At 37.0% G+C, this 15,054-nt stretch overlaps 1 protein-coding gene across 2 annotated transcripts in view; it reads left to right on the forward strand.

The window, feature by feature from the left end:
- Positions 1-880: 880 nt before the first annotated feature.
- The window catches only part of LOC115215122 (probable transcriptional regulatory protein PERMA_0079), a 25,309-nt gene continuing 11,135 nt past the window's right edge, over positions 881-15,054 (forward strand). For both annotated transcript variants that reach the window (XM_029784296.2, XM_036505366.1), the window contains exons 1-2: positions 881-1,376; positions 11,948-12,057. In XM_029784296.2, coding sequence (XP_029640156.1) covers positions 1,058-1,376; positions 11,948-12,057 — 429 coding nt within the window. In that variant the 5' untranslated portion in view covers positions 881-1,057. The remainder of the gene's footprint in view (positions 1,377-11,947; positions 12,058-15,054) is intronic.

The raw sequence follows: 15,054 nt of genomic DNA on the forward strand, positions 1-15,054 counted from the left end.
CCATGATGTTTCATGAGTGTAACATCACCCCCTTTGATGTTTGGAGATCTCAGATGTTTTTTCGGCTGATGAGTACGGGTCACTTATATTTACTGCAATTTTTGTAGCCTTAATAAAGCTGTCTTCGTACGAAACAATTGTACCGAAATATTGATCCATTCTTGTTGCTTTTTTCCTATTTATAATCACCCCGCATTATCGTATGGTTAACACCATATAGATTTCTGGTGCATCTAAGTTAAGTACCATATTCATGTGAATTCAACAGAGCTCACTTGAATCTTAATTGCTTGTACCGTATATATATATATATATATATATATATATATTATATATATATATAATATATATATATATATATATATATATGTGTGTGTGTGTGTGTGTGTGTGTGTGGTGTGTGTGTGTGTGTGTTGTGTGTGTGTGTGTTTGTGTGTGTGCGTGTGTTCCCCAACATCGCTTGACAACCGATGCTGGTGTGTTTAAGTCCCCGTAACTTAGCGGTTCGGCAAAAGAGTACGATAGAATAAGTACTAGGCCTACAAAGAATAAGTCATGGGGTCGATTTGCTCGACTAAAGGCGGTGCTCCAGCATGGCCGCAGTCAAAAGAGTAATAATATACGAGTGAGTGGGCAAACGACAAAAAAAAAAAAAAAGGTACGCTTCACATTTACTATTTACATGTATTATTGTGTAATGTATCGTTCCTGTTTTTTAAAACGCTGCAGGTGTTGTGTTTTGACGAAAATTTGGCTGTTATTTCTAGCTGGTCGAGAGATCATGCATAGGTTCCATCCTTGATCCATCGTTACTTTTGTCGTTCGAAGCGATTGGAGGCGGTAACCTCTGTTGTTTTGTAAAGCAAGGTAGATAACTCTAATTATCAAACAACACCGGTCAACACGCCAAGGACATATTTCAGAAAATGTGAACTCTTTGAAAGTTGTAATCTCTGTTATTACATGTCTAAATTTCTACATATATTGTACATAAATAGAAACTACTGTTTACCTGTTGTTTAATGGTTGAATATAAATATTTTCTAAAGTTAAAATTATGTTGCCGTCGCTGAAATTCGCACGTTGTATTTTGAACTTTCAACATCATGTTTTTCACATACGGTTGTTTTCTCAATCGGCCAGACTCAGTTTAGTTTCAAACAAACCCAGATGTTTATTTCGTGCTATAGGCATGCCAAAATCCTCTCTAGAATTCTATCAGGCTCCTTGTCGACAATGTTGTTGGACGCTTCTTGTAAAAACAATGGCTGGACACAGTAAATGGCAGAATATACGACATATCAAAGCAGCCAAAGATAAACAGAAATCTGACTTGAGCTTTAAATTTTCGCAAAGAATTCGATTACTTATCAAAGGTAGGTGTCAAAATGCACGTGTTTTTTTTTCTTTCAACGCCTGTATTCTTTCGATTTACATTTCTCAAGTTAGATGTTGTAAAGTGTCACAGGGTTGCAGATCAGGATATATAACAAAGTTATCAACCACCTCACCGGCAACAACACTGAACACCTTTTTTGATCTCCACCCGTCTAACACCCGTGGACATGCCTACAAAGTCAGAAAACAGCACAGCTCCCATGACTTCCGGAAACATTTTTTCACGCTCAGAGTTGCTGAAGCATGGAACAAACTGCTTGCGTCAGTTGTTGACTGCCGTGACACTGCATCCTTTAAGGCCCCCAGGCTTTCCGAAATCCGCCGAAACCACACCTGATTGTCCCCCTTCCATACTCATACACATGTGTATGTCATGACTCATGCACTGTTCTTTTCCTGACGCTTGTACATTACTATATGTATTATACATGCACTTTAGATGAGTTGTAGTGCACCTGAGCACTGTACACAATGTTTTATTATTATTATTATTATTATTATTATTATTATAATGGACTCCCCCGTCGAAGGAGACGTATGAGTGTTTAACACTTGCTGAACGACCTGCACAAATGATTTATTTATAGTGATCAAATTTATGTGCTGTACATTAGCTCCCTCCCTCCATCAAATCAATGTTACCTGAACAGGTGCACGGCGTACCATGTGTCAGGTGTCGGAGGTGATCGCAGAGCAATGTGAAATGAAGTGTTTTGTCCAAGAACAACTCACCACTCGGTCTAGGAATAGAACATAGAACATCCTAACCACTGTGGAGGCACATGGCCTAGTGGTTAGAACAGCGGACTGGCGGTCGAGGGATCGCGGGTTCGAATCTCAGATCGGGCGATGTGTGTGTTTATGAGCGGAAACACCTAAGCTCCACGCGGCTTCGGCAGAAGGAAATGGCGAACTTCTGCTGACTCTTTCGTCACAACTTTCTCTCACTCTTTCCTCCTGCATCTTGCAGCTTACCTGCGACGGACCGGCGACCCGTCCAGGTGGGGAACCTATATGTCAAGATACCGGGAAACCGGCCCTTATGAGCCAGGCATGGCTCGAGAAGGAACAAAACAACAACATCCAAACCACTGAGCCATGCGGTCTCATCAGGATATACAGGGTGTTCCAAAAGAAACTGTGCAGTAGGAATATGCTAATAACCCAAAGAAACAAAACTCACAGAAAAATACTATTTATTGCAAATATTCACAAATTCAATACCTTATCAACTAAAGTATGATTGAGGATTGACTCGTGCAGTAAGATATGATCTACAATAACTGTTGAAAGTGTGCGCCATTCACCTGCAGACATAAACGAGCGCGACGCTGCGTGTTTTGAAAAACACACTCAAGTTCATCAGGTTTGATGTTTTGAATAACACTTGTTATTTTCTGCTTCAGTTCATCCGTAGTTCGAGGATTGTCTGCATACACTGAGTCTTTCAATTTGCCCCACAAATAAAAGTCAGGAGGTGTTAAATCCGGTGATCGAGGTGGCCACAAACCACGAGAGATCACATGATCCCCAAAGACATCACCAACTGCAGCCATACTGACACGGGCCATATGTGCAGTTGCACCATCTTGCTGGAACCAGCCTTGTTGCTTTTCTTGCTCCGTCAGTTGATCAAAAAATGGCTCCAGGATGTTATGAATGTAACACTCAGATGTGATGGTGTTTTCAAAAAAGATAGGTCCAATTATACGCCGCCTTGACAAAGCACACCAAACACCAACTTTTTGATCGTGGAGTGGTTTCTGAAACAGAGCATGAGGATTTATTGTAGACCACACTCTAGAGTTCTGACTGTTCATGTACCCGGACAAATGGAACCATGCTTCATCACTGAAGAATGTATGGTTTAAAATGTTTTCACCTTTCTCTAGAATAAAATTTTCAAACCACCGACAGAAGAGTACGCGTTTTTCTGAATCCTGAGGCTTCAGTTCATGAACAACATGCACTTTATATGGAAAGAATTTAAGTTGATGCACTGCTCGGTGAGTTGATGTTAGAGATATCCTAGTTTCTTGAGACAAACGCCTCAAAGACTTTCGTGGGCTCCTCTGCAGTTTGTTGGTAACATTCTGTAAGACTGTATCTGTAACGACTTTTGGGCGGCCACTTTTGGGTTTGTCTTGAACACTTCCAGTTTTTTTGAACTTATGCAACAAAGCGGAAACACAATTTCGATGCGGCAAACGTTCTGCACCAAATTTTTCTTGAAATGACTCTTGCACTTCTTTTGTGTATTTGCCACCATCTCGGAAAACATTTTCAACAATAAATATCCTTTCTTGTAAGGTAAGCACCATTTTCAAAGGGTCCCTGAAACAAAAGAATATTTAATATAAATATCTAAAATTTAGATATCTAAATTATCTAAATATAATATTTAAAATCTTTTGGGAAAACATTTTCAACTATAAATATCCTTTCTTGTGTTCAGTGCACTGTTTCTTTATGTATACCTATGAAAATGTTCAGTGCACTGTTTCTTTTGGAACACCCTGTATATATATATATATATATACTCGCAGTATCGCCCGGCGTTGCTCGGGTTTGTAAGGGAAATAACTATATAAGCATTTTTAGAGAGTTATAGCATTAAAAATGGAAAAAAAATGATGGTAAATTTTTTTTTAAATCGTTGACTCATCGTAGACATTTTTAGAGAGTTACTTCCCTTATATAATAGCGAAAAAAATGCATTAAAATGGAAAAAAATGATGGTAAATGTTTTTTTTAAATCGTAGACTCACCAGAAGGGCTCGATATGAATCACGACTATAAGATACCCGGTTTTGGTTAAACAGCACTGCAAAATGTGGGAGTAGTTAGGAATCTAAATTGTAGGAGACAGACAGCACACAACCTCTCTTTTATATATAAAGATATCAGGCTCGTGCTGTCAGTAACTACTCAGAGTAAGCAGTTGGTGACCTTTATGTAGTAAAACGCAAGAAAAAATAAGCGAAGTACAGGCGCTAGACTGAATTGGGGGCAGATTTACTTATGTCTTTATAGCGCATAAAGAAAACATAGCAATGTCCGCAGCATGTGTACTACAGCAGTACTATGCATAGCTTTAATACTGAGATTGAAAGGCAGGGCGAATTATGCCTGCCTAATCTACAAAATCATTTAATATATTTGGCATTTTATGCATAGTAATCAGAGTAACCTTCATAATTTTATTGAATTAGGTGCAAACTTTGCGCTAAAAGAACAGACACACACACATTCTCTCTCTCTCAAACACATGCATATACATTTTCACAAGCACATAGTAATTAATATATAAGCGTACACACACATACAAACGGACATATACATACACACACGTTCGTGTTTTGCCAATTGCCGCAACAAATTTGCACCAAAGGTAAATAAACCAGAAGGGGTGGGGTCAATGTTTCATCGTTTCGGGGTCGATAAATTAAGTACCAATTACGCACTTGTCTCGAGGATTTTTTCCCCAATTTATATCACAGCTTCCGACAAAAATATTTCGCAAATTTTTACAATGCTACTCACACTGCATGCGCAAACTCGAGACCGATTTAGGCATATTATTTTGTTTTTGTTGTTTCTGGCCCTTCAAAATCATGGGAGAAGCCTTTTCGGTAAAAAAAAATAAAGAAAATATTCAAAAAATATCGTTAATATTTTTATTGGGCGACGAAATTCATCGATTTAAGAGATATAGCTGTTATTTCTAGCACATGTAGAAGACAGAAGAGACAAGGATGAATAAGACGTGTGCGTGTGAGTTTTTAGACGCAGTAAATAATTTGAGCTCGAATGCTGCGATTTCATTGGTTAAAATTCGTAAAATTAAACTATGTTTAAGTTACGAATTACAATTTTGTTTTCAATTTTATTTACAATAATGTTTTCTTTTGACACATTCTACCAATATATGAAGTTTCAAATTGTTTAGTTAACTAAAAAATTCCGTCCATCAAACAGAAAAGATCCAAAAAGGTTTTATAAACACATTCTACCAGTATACGAAGTTTAAAATTTTTTAGTTACCTAGAAATTATGTTAAAAACTGCCGTTCAAACCGAAAAGATCCAAACTTTTTAATAGATTCCAACCCAAGCTAAATAAACATTAATACTAATACTTAGAGCTACTATATCTACTGCTACAACCACTACCACTAACAACAATACTAAAGGTGGTCATTATGATAATAGCAGGAAAATACTAGCTAAGTCAATAAAAAAAGTCAGTAAAAATTATCATATTTTGGGGTTTAAAGTTCTATTTCCACAGTTGCTACTTCTACCACCACCACCACCACCAACAACAACAACAACAACAATGACAATAATAATAAAGGAGATGATGATGATAATTTGAAATGTAAAAATCCCTGGGAATTGTTGTTTACAGCATTTCTAAAAATAACCCAATAATTTCTGCTTTGGCCAGGGTCAAAATAAAGGTCTCTTGACATGTTCAACAAACCATGGTGCCTAAACCAAACACCAATCAACTTAAGTAATTTAGTAAAATCACACACTGATTGGTCAGAATACAGTTTGCAAAAATTAACATTCTGGAACCTGTACAATTGTATTTAACCCTTTAGTGTTCAGATTACTCTGTTAAATGTAATAATTTTTCACTCAAATTGTTTTGAATTAATAATGCATTATCTTATAGCTTTTGAGGTTTCAATTATGTGATTGTTTATTTTTAGAATATCAATGTAGGTTAGGTGTGAGAGGCTAGATATCGCCCGTTTGAATGTAAAACATGTAGAATATCTGGGCCAGATATGGCCTGTTTAAACACTAAAGGGTTAAGAGACACAGATAATCATCTCGCCACAGTGAATTGAATCTCATGGTGCAAAGAATCAACACAACACAGTACAATGTGTGGTTATCATGGTAACAAGCTTTTAATGCCTCACTGTTTGTTGATTGGCTAAAATTACCCAAATTTTCCCAAATTTAATTCCAAATAATATCAGATTCTTTAATTTATGATAGACCATAATTGAAAACAACCTGAGCAGGATCTTTTCGGTTTGAATGGCAGTTTTTTCTAGCGGTGTCATATGAAATTTTCACCCATAATAATGACCCTAGTATCGATCTATTGCATTTCAATCTGATTTAGATTTAGGGTTAGGGGTGGGGGGAAGAGTATCTTTTTTTCTTCACAAATGTAAATAAACCCAATCTGTTTCTTAAATGAGTGACATATTCATACGGCACAGAATGTTTTTTTTACCTCAATAGACGTCAGTGATTGGTTGAAATTGCAGAAAAAAACCACAAATATCTTACAAACTATAGAATTTTCTCAATAAAGCCTAGAGAAAAAGATGTTTTATAAACACATTCTACCAGTATACGAAGTTTAAAATTTTTTAGTTACCTAGAAATTATGTTAAAAACTGCTGTTCAACCGAAAAGATCCCCTGAGCAAAATTAAAAGGGGCTGACTTTGCAAATGAAATTAACTAGATCCAATTGCTTTACCCCTGCATATCTGTACCAAGGGGAGCAACCCATCTTTTGTTTTGCGGCGAACTTTCCTACGGCCAAAAATCCTGAGGCTAATTTTCCTGCGGCAAAAATGTTTGAGGTAAATTTTCCTAGAAGCAGTTATCACACCTTCTCTCCTGAGTTACTTCCTATTGACCTCCAGCCTTATTCTTCCAATTGACCCCCTCTGCTCATATTTACTGTCGACCACCTTCACCCCCTACTTCTCTCTGATTCTTTCCATTCCTATTTTGGTGGAATTCTGTTTTATGCATGGCATATAACCCCTCATAACTTTTTTATTTTTTGGAATTTTCAGAAAATTCTTGTGAATTTGCGTTATACACATGGGAATACTCATGACAATGCAAAAAAGGAAAATATTTTTAATTTTTCAGAATTTTTGGTAAAAGGTTTTTTAAAATCATAGTTTAAGATATGGACAGTCCGAATTTTTGGCTTAAATCCCAGCAATAGACTATTAAATGTGTTTATGGGGAGAAAATGACAAAGAAATCTTTTCTACTCTAGGCACAAGGCCCGAAATTTGGGGGGAGGGGACTAGTCGATTAAATCAACCTCAGTATGCAACTGGTACTTAATTTATCGACCCTGAAAGGATGAAAGGCAAAGTCGACCTTGGCAGAATTTGAACTCAGAACGTAAAAACAGACGAAGAGTGACAAACAAATGAGGACGGTATGAGATGGTCGTGAGATGTGCTAAAAGTAACATCTAAATACCCCTTAAATCACAGAAAACTATTATTTTTTTTTGCATAGTTGTGTGATTTCCTGCGTGTAGAACTCAAATTTTCAAAAAAGTTTTCTGAAATTTCCAAAAAATTTACGAGGGGTTGTATGCTGTTTGTAAAACAGAATCCTGCCTCTGTTTCTTTCCATCACTCACTCAGCTCTCCACTCTTGCAACCTTTACCCATACTTCCTTATTCTTCCATTTAATCACCTTCTTGGACATTAACTCTTTAGCATTTAATGTGGCCATATCCGGCCAAAATATCCCACTTGCTTTATGTTCAAACTGGCCAGATGTGGCCTCCCACTCCAAACCTACAGTATCATTATAAAAATTAAGTTACCACATCAAAATCTCAAGGCTACAAGATAATGCATGATTAATTCAAAGCAATATTAATAATTAAGCATTACTTTTGACAGAATAATGTGATTGCTAAAGAGTTAAAGAATGCATTCTTATTCTTTGGCACTGTCATCTTCACATCACTTTCAGATTTCACTCTGCTCACCCTCCCCATATATAATGTAAGGTAGCTCTGTGCTTCCTCCTGCTCGGTGCATCCCTCCCTGTCTTTCTTAGCATTTTGTAATTCTCTCTCACTAACCCCTTGGACATCTTTTTCCGTTGCTTCTCTTACTTCTTTCCCTAACACCGACTCTGTTAGTTTTTCCATTTACACCCTCTTACAACAATAAACCTGTTCACGGCATACTTTAACTTCTCAACACCTTTACCTCAAGTCAGCTTTGCCTTTTATGACTCTCATTACCAGAATACCATTTCTACATGAATAAATATAATGTTAGTTAACGAAATTTGTACTTTTATATAAATAAGATATACTATTTACAATCTTGCTAATATTTTAGTAAGTGACTCTCTCTCTCTCTCTGTTACTATTGTTTAACAACTTAGAAGGAAGAGGTCAGTGAATCTTGATTAGTTGTAAGAATGACAAAAGATTGTTGGTTTCATTCTCTTTACGAGCCAGCCGCTGAAAGTCTCCATTGTCTGAACATAGTCCTGATCTCACAGCATGACTAAATATATCATCATCATCATCGTTTAACGTCCTTTCTCCATGCTAGCATGGGTTGGATGGTTCAACCGGGCATCTGGGAAGCCAGAAGGCTGCACCAGGCTCCAGTCTGATCTGGCAGTGTTTCTACAGCTGGATGCCCTTCCTAACGCCAACCACTCCGTGAGTGTAGAGGGTGCTTTTTACGTGTCACTGGCACGGAAGACAGTCAAGATCCCCTGTCAGTCAAGACAGTCAAGATCCCCAGCGGTGCTGGCATTGGCCACGTTTGGATGGTGCTTTTTACGTGCCACTGGCCCAGGGATCACAAATACAGTTTCCATTGATTTTTGATGTTGGTGTATCAATATATCAATATGACTTTGTAAACATATTTCATCATCACTCTAAGGTTTATAAAACCAGTAAATCTATATATAAATAACAGGCTACCAAACTATAGCAACCATATGAAAATGCTTGAAATACTTACATTTGTTTACATTTTGAACACAGCTTTTCACCTGTGGGCAATAGAGCGATAACATTGCTAGGTCAGAAATACCCCCAAATTATACAAAATCTGTTAATCTGAAAGCTAATCAGTTAAGTTTTTGCATGTGTTCCTTGTTGATTTCTTTACCTTTCAAATGGATGCTCTGGTAGACTCTTTTGATGAAATGGTTCCCAAGTGTATATATACAATCATCATCATTATCATCATCGTTTAACGTCCGCTTTCCATGCTAGCATGGGTTGGACGATTTTGACTGAGGGCTGGCGAGCCAGATGGCTGCACTAGGCTCCAATCTTGATCTGGCAGAGTTTCTACAGCTGGATGCCCTTCCTAACACCAACCACTCCAAGAGTGTAGTAACACCAACCACTCCAAGAGTGTAGTAACACCAACCACTCCAAGAGTGTAGTAACAATGATATTATTATAACCTGACAGAGAGCAGCAAGCTGGCAGAGTGGTTAGCACCTGGGTAAAATACTTAGTGGCATTTTGTCCATCTTCATGTTCTGAGATCAAATTCTGCCTGGATCGACATTGCTTTTCATCCTTTTGGGGTTGTTAAAATTAGTATCAGTTGAACACTAGGGTCAATGTAATCAACTTATTATATTATTTATAAAAGCGAACCGCAAGTATTGATAGACTAGTTATGGTTACATAAACTGGATCTTTTCGCTTTGAACGGCAGTTTTTCTAGTGGTGTCATATGAAATTTTCACCCATAATTATGACCCTAGTATCGATCTATTGCATTTCAATCTGTTTTAGGGTTAGGGTTAGGGGTGTGGGAAGGGTATCTTTTTTTCTTCACAAATGTAAATAAACCCAATCTGTTTCTTAAACAAGGGACATATTCATACGGCACATAATGTTTTTTTTTTACCTCAATAGACGTCAGTGATTGGTTGAAATTGCAGAAATTAAAGGAAAAAAAAACAACAAATATCTTACAAACTATAGACTTTTCTCAATAAAGCCAAGAGAAAAAGATGTTTTATAAACACATTCTACCAGTATACGAAGTTTAAAATTTTTTAGTTACCTAGAAATTATGTTAAAAACTGCCGTTCAAACTGAAAAGATCCAACAAACAAACAGGCAGAAAAAAAAATGTTTATTAATGTGGTCCTACATGCTCTGTTTGTAAATGAAAGACGAGTCCGGCACGGTTGGAATGCCGTTGATCATAGGTTTGTCGGTCAGGATTAACCTGCTACCAAAAAACAAATCATCTTATGATACAAGGGAAATAAACCATGGTTATTAACTTGTGATGGGAGATAACTCGGCTAGCCTTCAGCTTTGCATTTATAATTTACATTACTTTTTCGACCAAGTGTCAAAGCTTTATTCTCTCTGTTTTTTTTTTTTATTTTGACACGAAAATATAGATACATTCTACTTCAACTTTATTTCTAGATTGGTTTATGGGATCTTTTCGGTTTGAACGGCAGTTTTTAACGTAATTTCTAGATAACTAAAAAATTTTTAACTTCGTATACTGGTAGAATGTGTTTATAAAACATCTTTTTCTCTTGGCTTTATTGAGAAAATTCTATAGTTTGTAAGATATTTGTTGTTTTTTCTCTTCAATTTCTGCAATTTCAACCAATTACTGACGTCCATTGACGTAACAAAACATTCTGTGCCGTATGAATATGTCCCTCGTTTAAGAAACAGATTGGGTTTATTTACATTTGTGAAGAAAAAAGATACCCTTCCCCCTAACCCTAACTAACCCTAACCCTAAAATAGATTGAAATGCAATAGCTCGATACTAGGGTCATAATTATGGGTGACAATTTCATATGGCACCGCTAGAAAAAACTGCCGTTCAAACCGAAATGATCCGGTTTATGTAACCATAACTAGTCTATCAATACTTGTGGTTTGCTTCTAGCTAACAACAAGTGATGTACAGAAAAGGAAAGTTCTGATAAACTTGTTCAGTGGAAAGACTTCCGCCTCCCCCTCATTTTCTCCCAAATTTGTTTATTAAAAATTTTTTTTTTTCCCCAAATCCCCGTTTTCGGATATGGAGGTTCAGGAAAATTGCCAAAAATCAGCATTGTGTAAAATTTCTCACCTCCTTATTCCCCAACTTCTTCAATTTTGACTATTTTTCACAACACTAACCGTAAAACCCTAACCTTAACCTCTCTGATTTGACCTGGTCCTGACTGAAGATGTATAATAGGAACTGGAGTATACAAAGGATCTACAAATGAAGAATATAGTCATCAGCTGATTAAGTGGATAACCATAGCAAATAAACAATTGCAGCGTGGGAGGTGTTTATAAGCCATTTAAGAAACACACAAAACCATTAGATTCACTTCAACATTTAAATTTAATTCACTACAACGTGTAAAATTTAATTTGTCAAAATATTTTCGTCACTTTGAGACCGCGACCTGTTCACTGACAAAACTTCGTGCTGCATCTTTTCGTGCAGCACAAAGTTTTGTCAGTGAATAGGTTGCGGTCTCAAAGCGACGAAAATATTTTGACAAATTAAATTTTACACGTAGTGAATCTAACGGTTTTGTGTGTTTCTTAAATGGCTTATAAACACCTTCCATGCTCCAATTGTTTTCGTTCCAGCACACGATTTCAGATCAAGTCGCTCGCTATGCAAGTACATCTTCATAGCAAATTAGTATTGCATTTATATTGTATCTGTGTATGTGAATGTTTTAATGTAATTTTCTGGAACTTTTTCATTTTTAAATTGCAGACACTGGCGAAAGTAATCCAAAGTTTAGTAATAAACTCGACAGACTTATTCAAGAGGCCAAAAAGGCTGGCGTGCCAAACTCCACTATTCAGAATGCTATTGAAGGTTCTGTAAGTAGAACAATGATAATGATGATAGTTGTTGTTGTATAATGTCTGTTCAACCTTGCTCCAGCAGACCTTATGGTGTCAGATGTATCAGTCTATCTAGTGTAATATTATTTATTTGAAAATTGTACAAGGAGATTTGATGGAACTGTTCCTACTACATCTAGCTGTTTAAGTGACCACAGAGTCTTGTGAGTTTGCTGATTAACCCTTTAGTATTCAGATTACTCTGTTAAATGTAATAATTTTTCACTCAAATTGTTTTGAATTAATCAAGCATTATCTGATAGCTTTGGGGTTTCAATGATGTGATTGTTTATTTTTAGAATGTCAATGTAGGTTAGGTGTGAGAGGCTAGATATCACCAGTTTGAATATAAAACATATAGAATATTTGGGCTGGATATGGCCGGTTTAAACACTAAAGGGTTAAACAATGATGAGGGCAGCACCAGTGATGATGACAACTGTTTTTTGTTTTACTTCTTTTTTATAATTGGTTCACGAAAGGAAGATGAGTTCATGTCTTCTTTCCTTTTTGTTATTGCTTAGTTAGACAAGGAAGCACTGCGTCTGTGGAATTGTTGGTGGGGAAAATGAAGAAGTTATGCTCAGAAACTGGGTCTGAATATTTGCAAAAAAGTAGCCCTTCTGCTTAAGGCATCCGAGGATCCGGTGGTGGTGTTACATCAAGGATTAAGGCGGCGAGCTGGCAGAATCGTTAGCACGCTGGGCGAAACGCGTAGCCGTATTTTGTCTGCCGTTATGTTGTGAGTTCAAATTCCGCCGAGGTCGACTTTGCCTTTCATCCTTTTGGGGTCGATAAATTAAGTACCAGTTACGCACTGGGGTCGATGTAATCGACTTAATACCTATGTCTGTCCTTGTTTGTCCCCTTAATGTTTAGCCCCTTGTGGGTAATAAAGAAATAGGTGTTACATCAAGGACAGAAATGGTCCCTGTTATAGATTTCCATTTAGTTTTCATCTATAGTAAGACTCTTGTTCTTGTTCCACTATTATATTTTAGTCTCTCAGCACCTGGCATAAAACCACCTTCCTCTTTGATACTCCCTCACTTAGTCATGGGTTTTTTTCTTTTTTTCTTTCTTGTTCTTTTATGTCTTGCAACTTACTTGATAATTTCACCAATTCTAATGCCATGAAAAAAGCATCAAGAACATGTTGTAAGGTGGTTGGCATTAAGAAGGACAAAGCGCCAAAGTAAACATGCAAAAACTGACAATGCAGCTTGGTGCCTATTTATACGAGTAACATTGAGTGCACTCAGTCTATTTCAAAGTGGCTGTGTGGTAAGTAGCTTGTTTACCAACCACATGGTTCCAGGGTCAGTCCCACTGCGTGGCACCTTGGGGAGGTGTCTTCTACTATAGCCTCGGGCCGACCGAAGCCTTGTGAGTGGATTTGGTAGACGGAAACTGAAAGAAGCCCGTCATATATATGTATATATATATGTGTGTGTGTATCTGTGTTTATCCCCACAACATCGCTTGACAACTGATGCTGGTGTGTTTATGTCCCCGTTACTTAGCGGTTCGGCAAAAGAGACCGATAGAATAAGTACTGGGCTTACAAAGAATAAGTCCTGGAGTCGAGTTGCTCGACTAAAGGCAGTGCTCCAGCATCGCCGCAGTCAAATGACTGAAACAAGTAAAAGAGTAAACCAAAGATAATATGTCTTCTACAGAACAATAAAAATTATTTTGTCTTTATTTATATGGAAGCAAAAACAATTCTGAATATTACAATTAAAAGTAGGGTGGCGAGCTGGCAGAATTGTTAACATGCAGGGTGAAATGTTTAACGGTATTTCATCTGTCTTCACATTCTGACTTCAAATTTTGCCTTTAAATAATATAATAATAATGAAATTATTGTATACAGTGCTCAGGTGCACCACAACTTGTCAGAGTATATGCAGTAATGTACAAATGTCTGGAAAGCGAACAATGCATGAGTCAGATACATGCCTGTGTGTGTATGGAGGGGAGAAAATCAGGTGTAGTGTTGGCGAATCTCAGAAAACATGGAAGTTTTGAAGGATGCAGTGCTCCGACAACTAACAACTGATGCTGGCAGTTTGTTCCATGCTTCAGCAACTCTCAGCGTGAAAAAATGTTTCCTGAAGTCATGGGAGCTGTGCTGTTTTCTGACTTTGTAAATATGTCCATGGGTGTTAGATAGGTGGAGTTTGAAAAGGTGCTCAGAGTTATTGTTTGTACGATGGTTGATAATTTTATGGGTGTCTGCCAAGTCAACTGCCAGACGTTGGAGTTTCAATGTGTCCATGCCCAGGGAAGTAAGGCGTTCAGGATATGGCAAATGCCTTATGGAGGGTATTCTTTTGGTTGCACGGCAAGCTGACAAGCTGGCAGAATCATTAGCACACTGGGTAAAATGCTTAGCAGTATTTTATCCTTCACATTCTGAGTTCAAATTCTGTTGAGGTCAGCTTTGCCTTTCATCCTTTTGGGATGTAAAAGTACCAGTTGTGTACTGGGATTGATGTAATTGGCTTACCTACTTCCTCGAAGTTGATGGCTGTGTGCCAAAATTTGAAATCATTATTACAATTAAAATACTAAAACATCTTAAAATTTTAAAATTAAAATGATATTGATTGTAGTATGCAATCAATAGAGTATTCAGCATTAGGAGAGACATCAGAGAAATTTAGTTAAGTAGTGACAATCTGATAACTCTTATACATCTGTTAAATGTAAATTTCCAGAGTTTACATCACACACATGCATGCATGAATCTTTTTTATCTTTTACTTGTTTCAATCATTGGTTTTCAAACAACAAATATCTTACAAACTATAGAATTTTCTCAATAAAGCCAAGAGAAAAAGATGTTTTATAAACACATTCTACCAGTATACGAAGTTTAAAATTTTTTAGTTACCTAGAAATTATGTTAAAAACTGCCGTTCAAACCGAAAAGATCCCCTGAGCAAAATTAAAAGGGGCTGACTTTGC

The sequence above is a fragment of the Octopus sinensis genome, linkage group LG8 (assembly GCF_006345805.1).
Source record: "Octopus sinensis linkage group LG8, ASM634580v1, whole genome shotgun sequence".
Taxonomy (NCBI): Eukaryota; Metazoa; Mollusca; class Cephalopoda; order Octopoda; family Octopodidae; genus Octopus; species Octopus sinensis.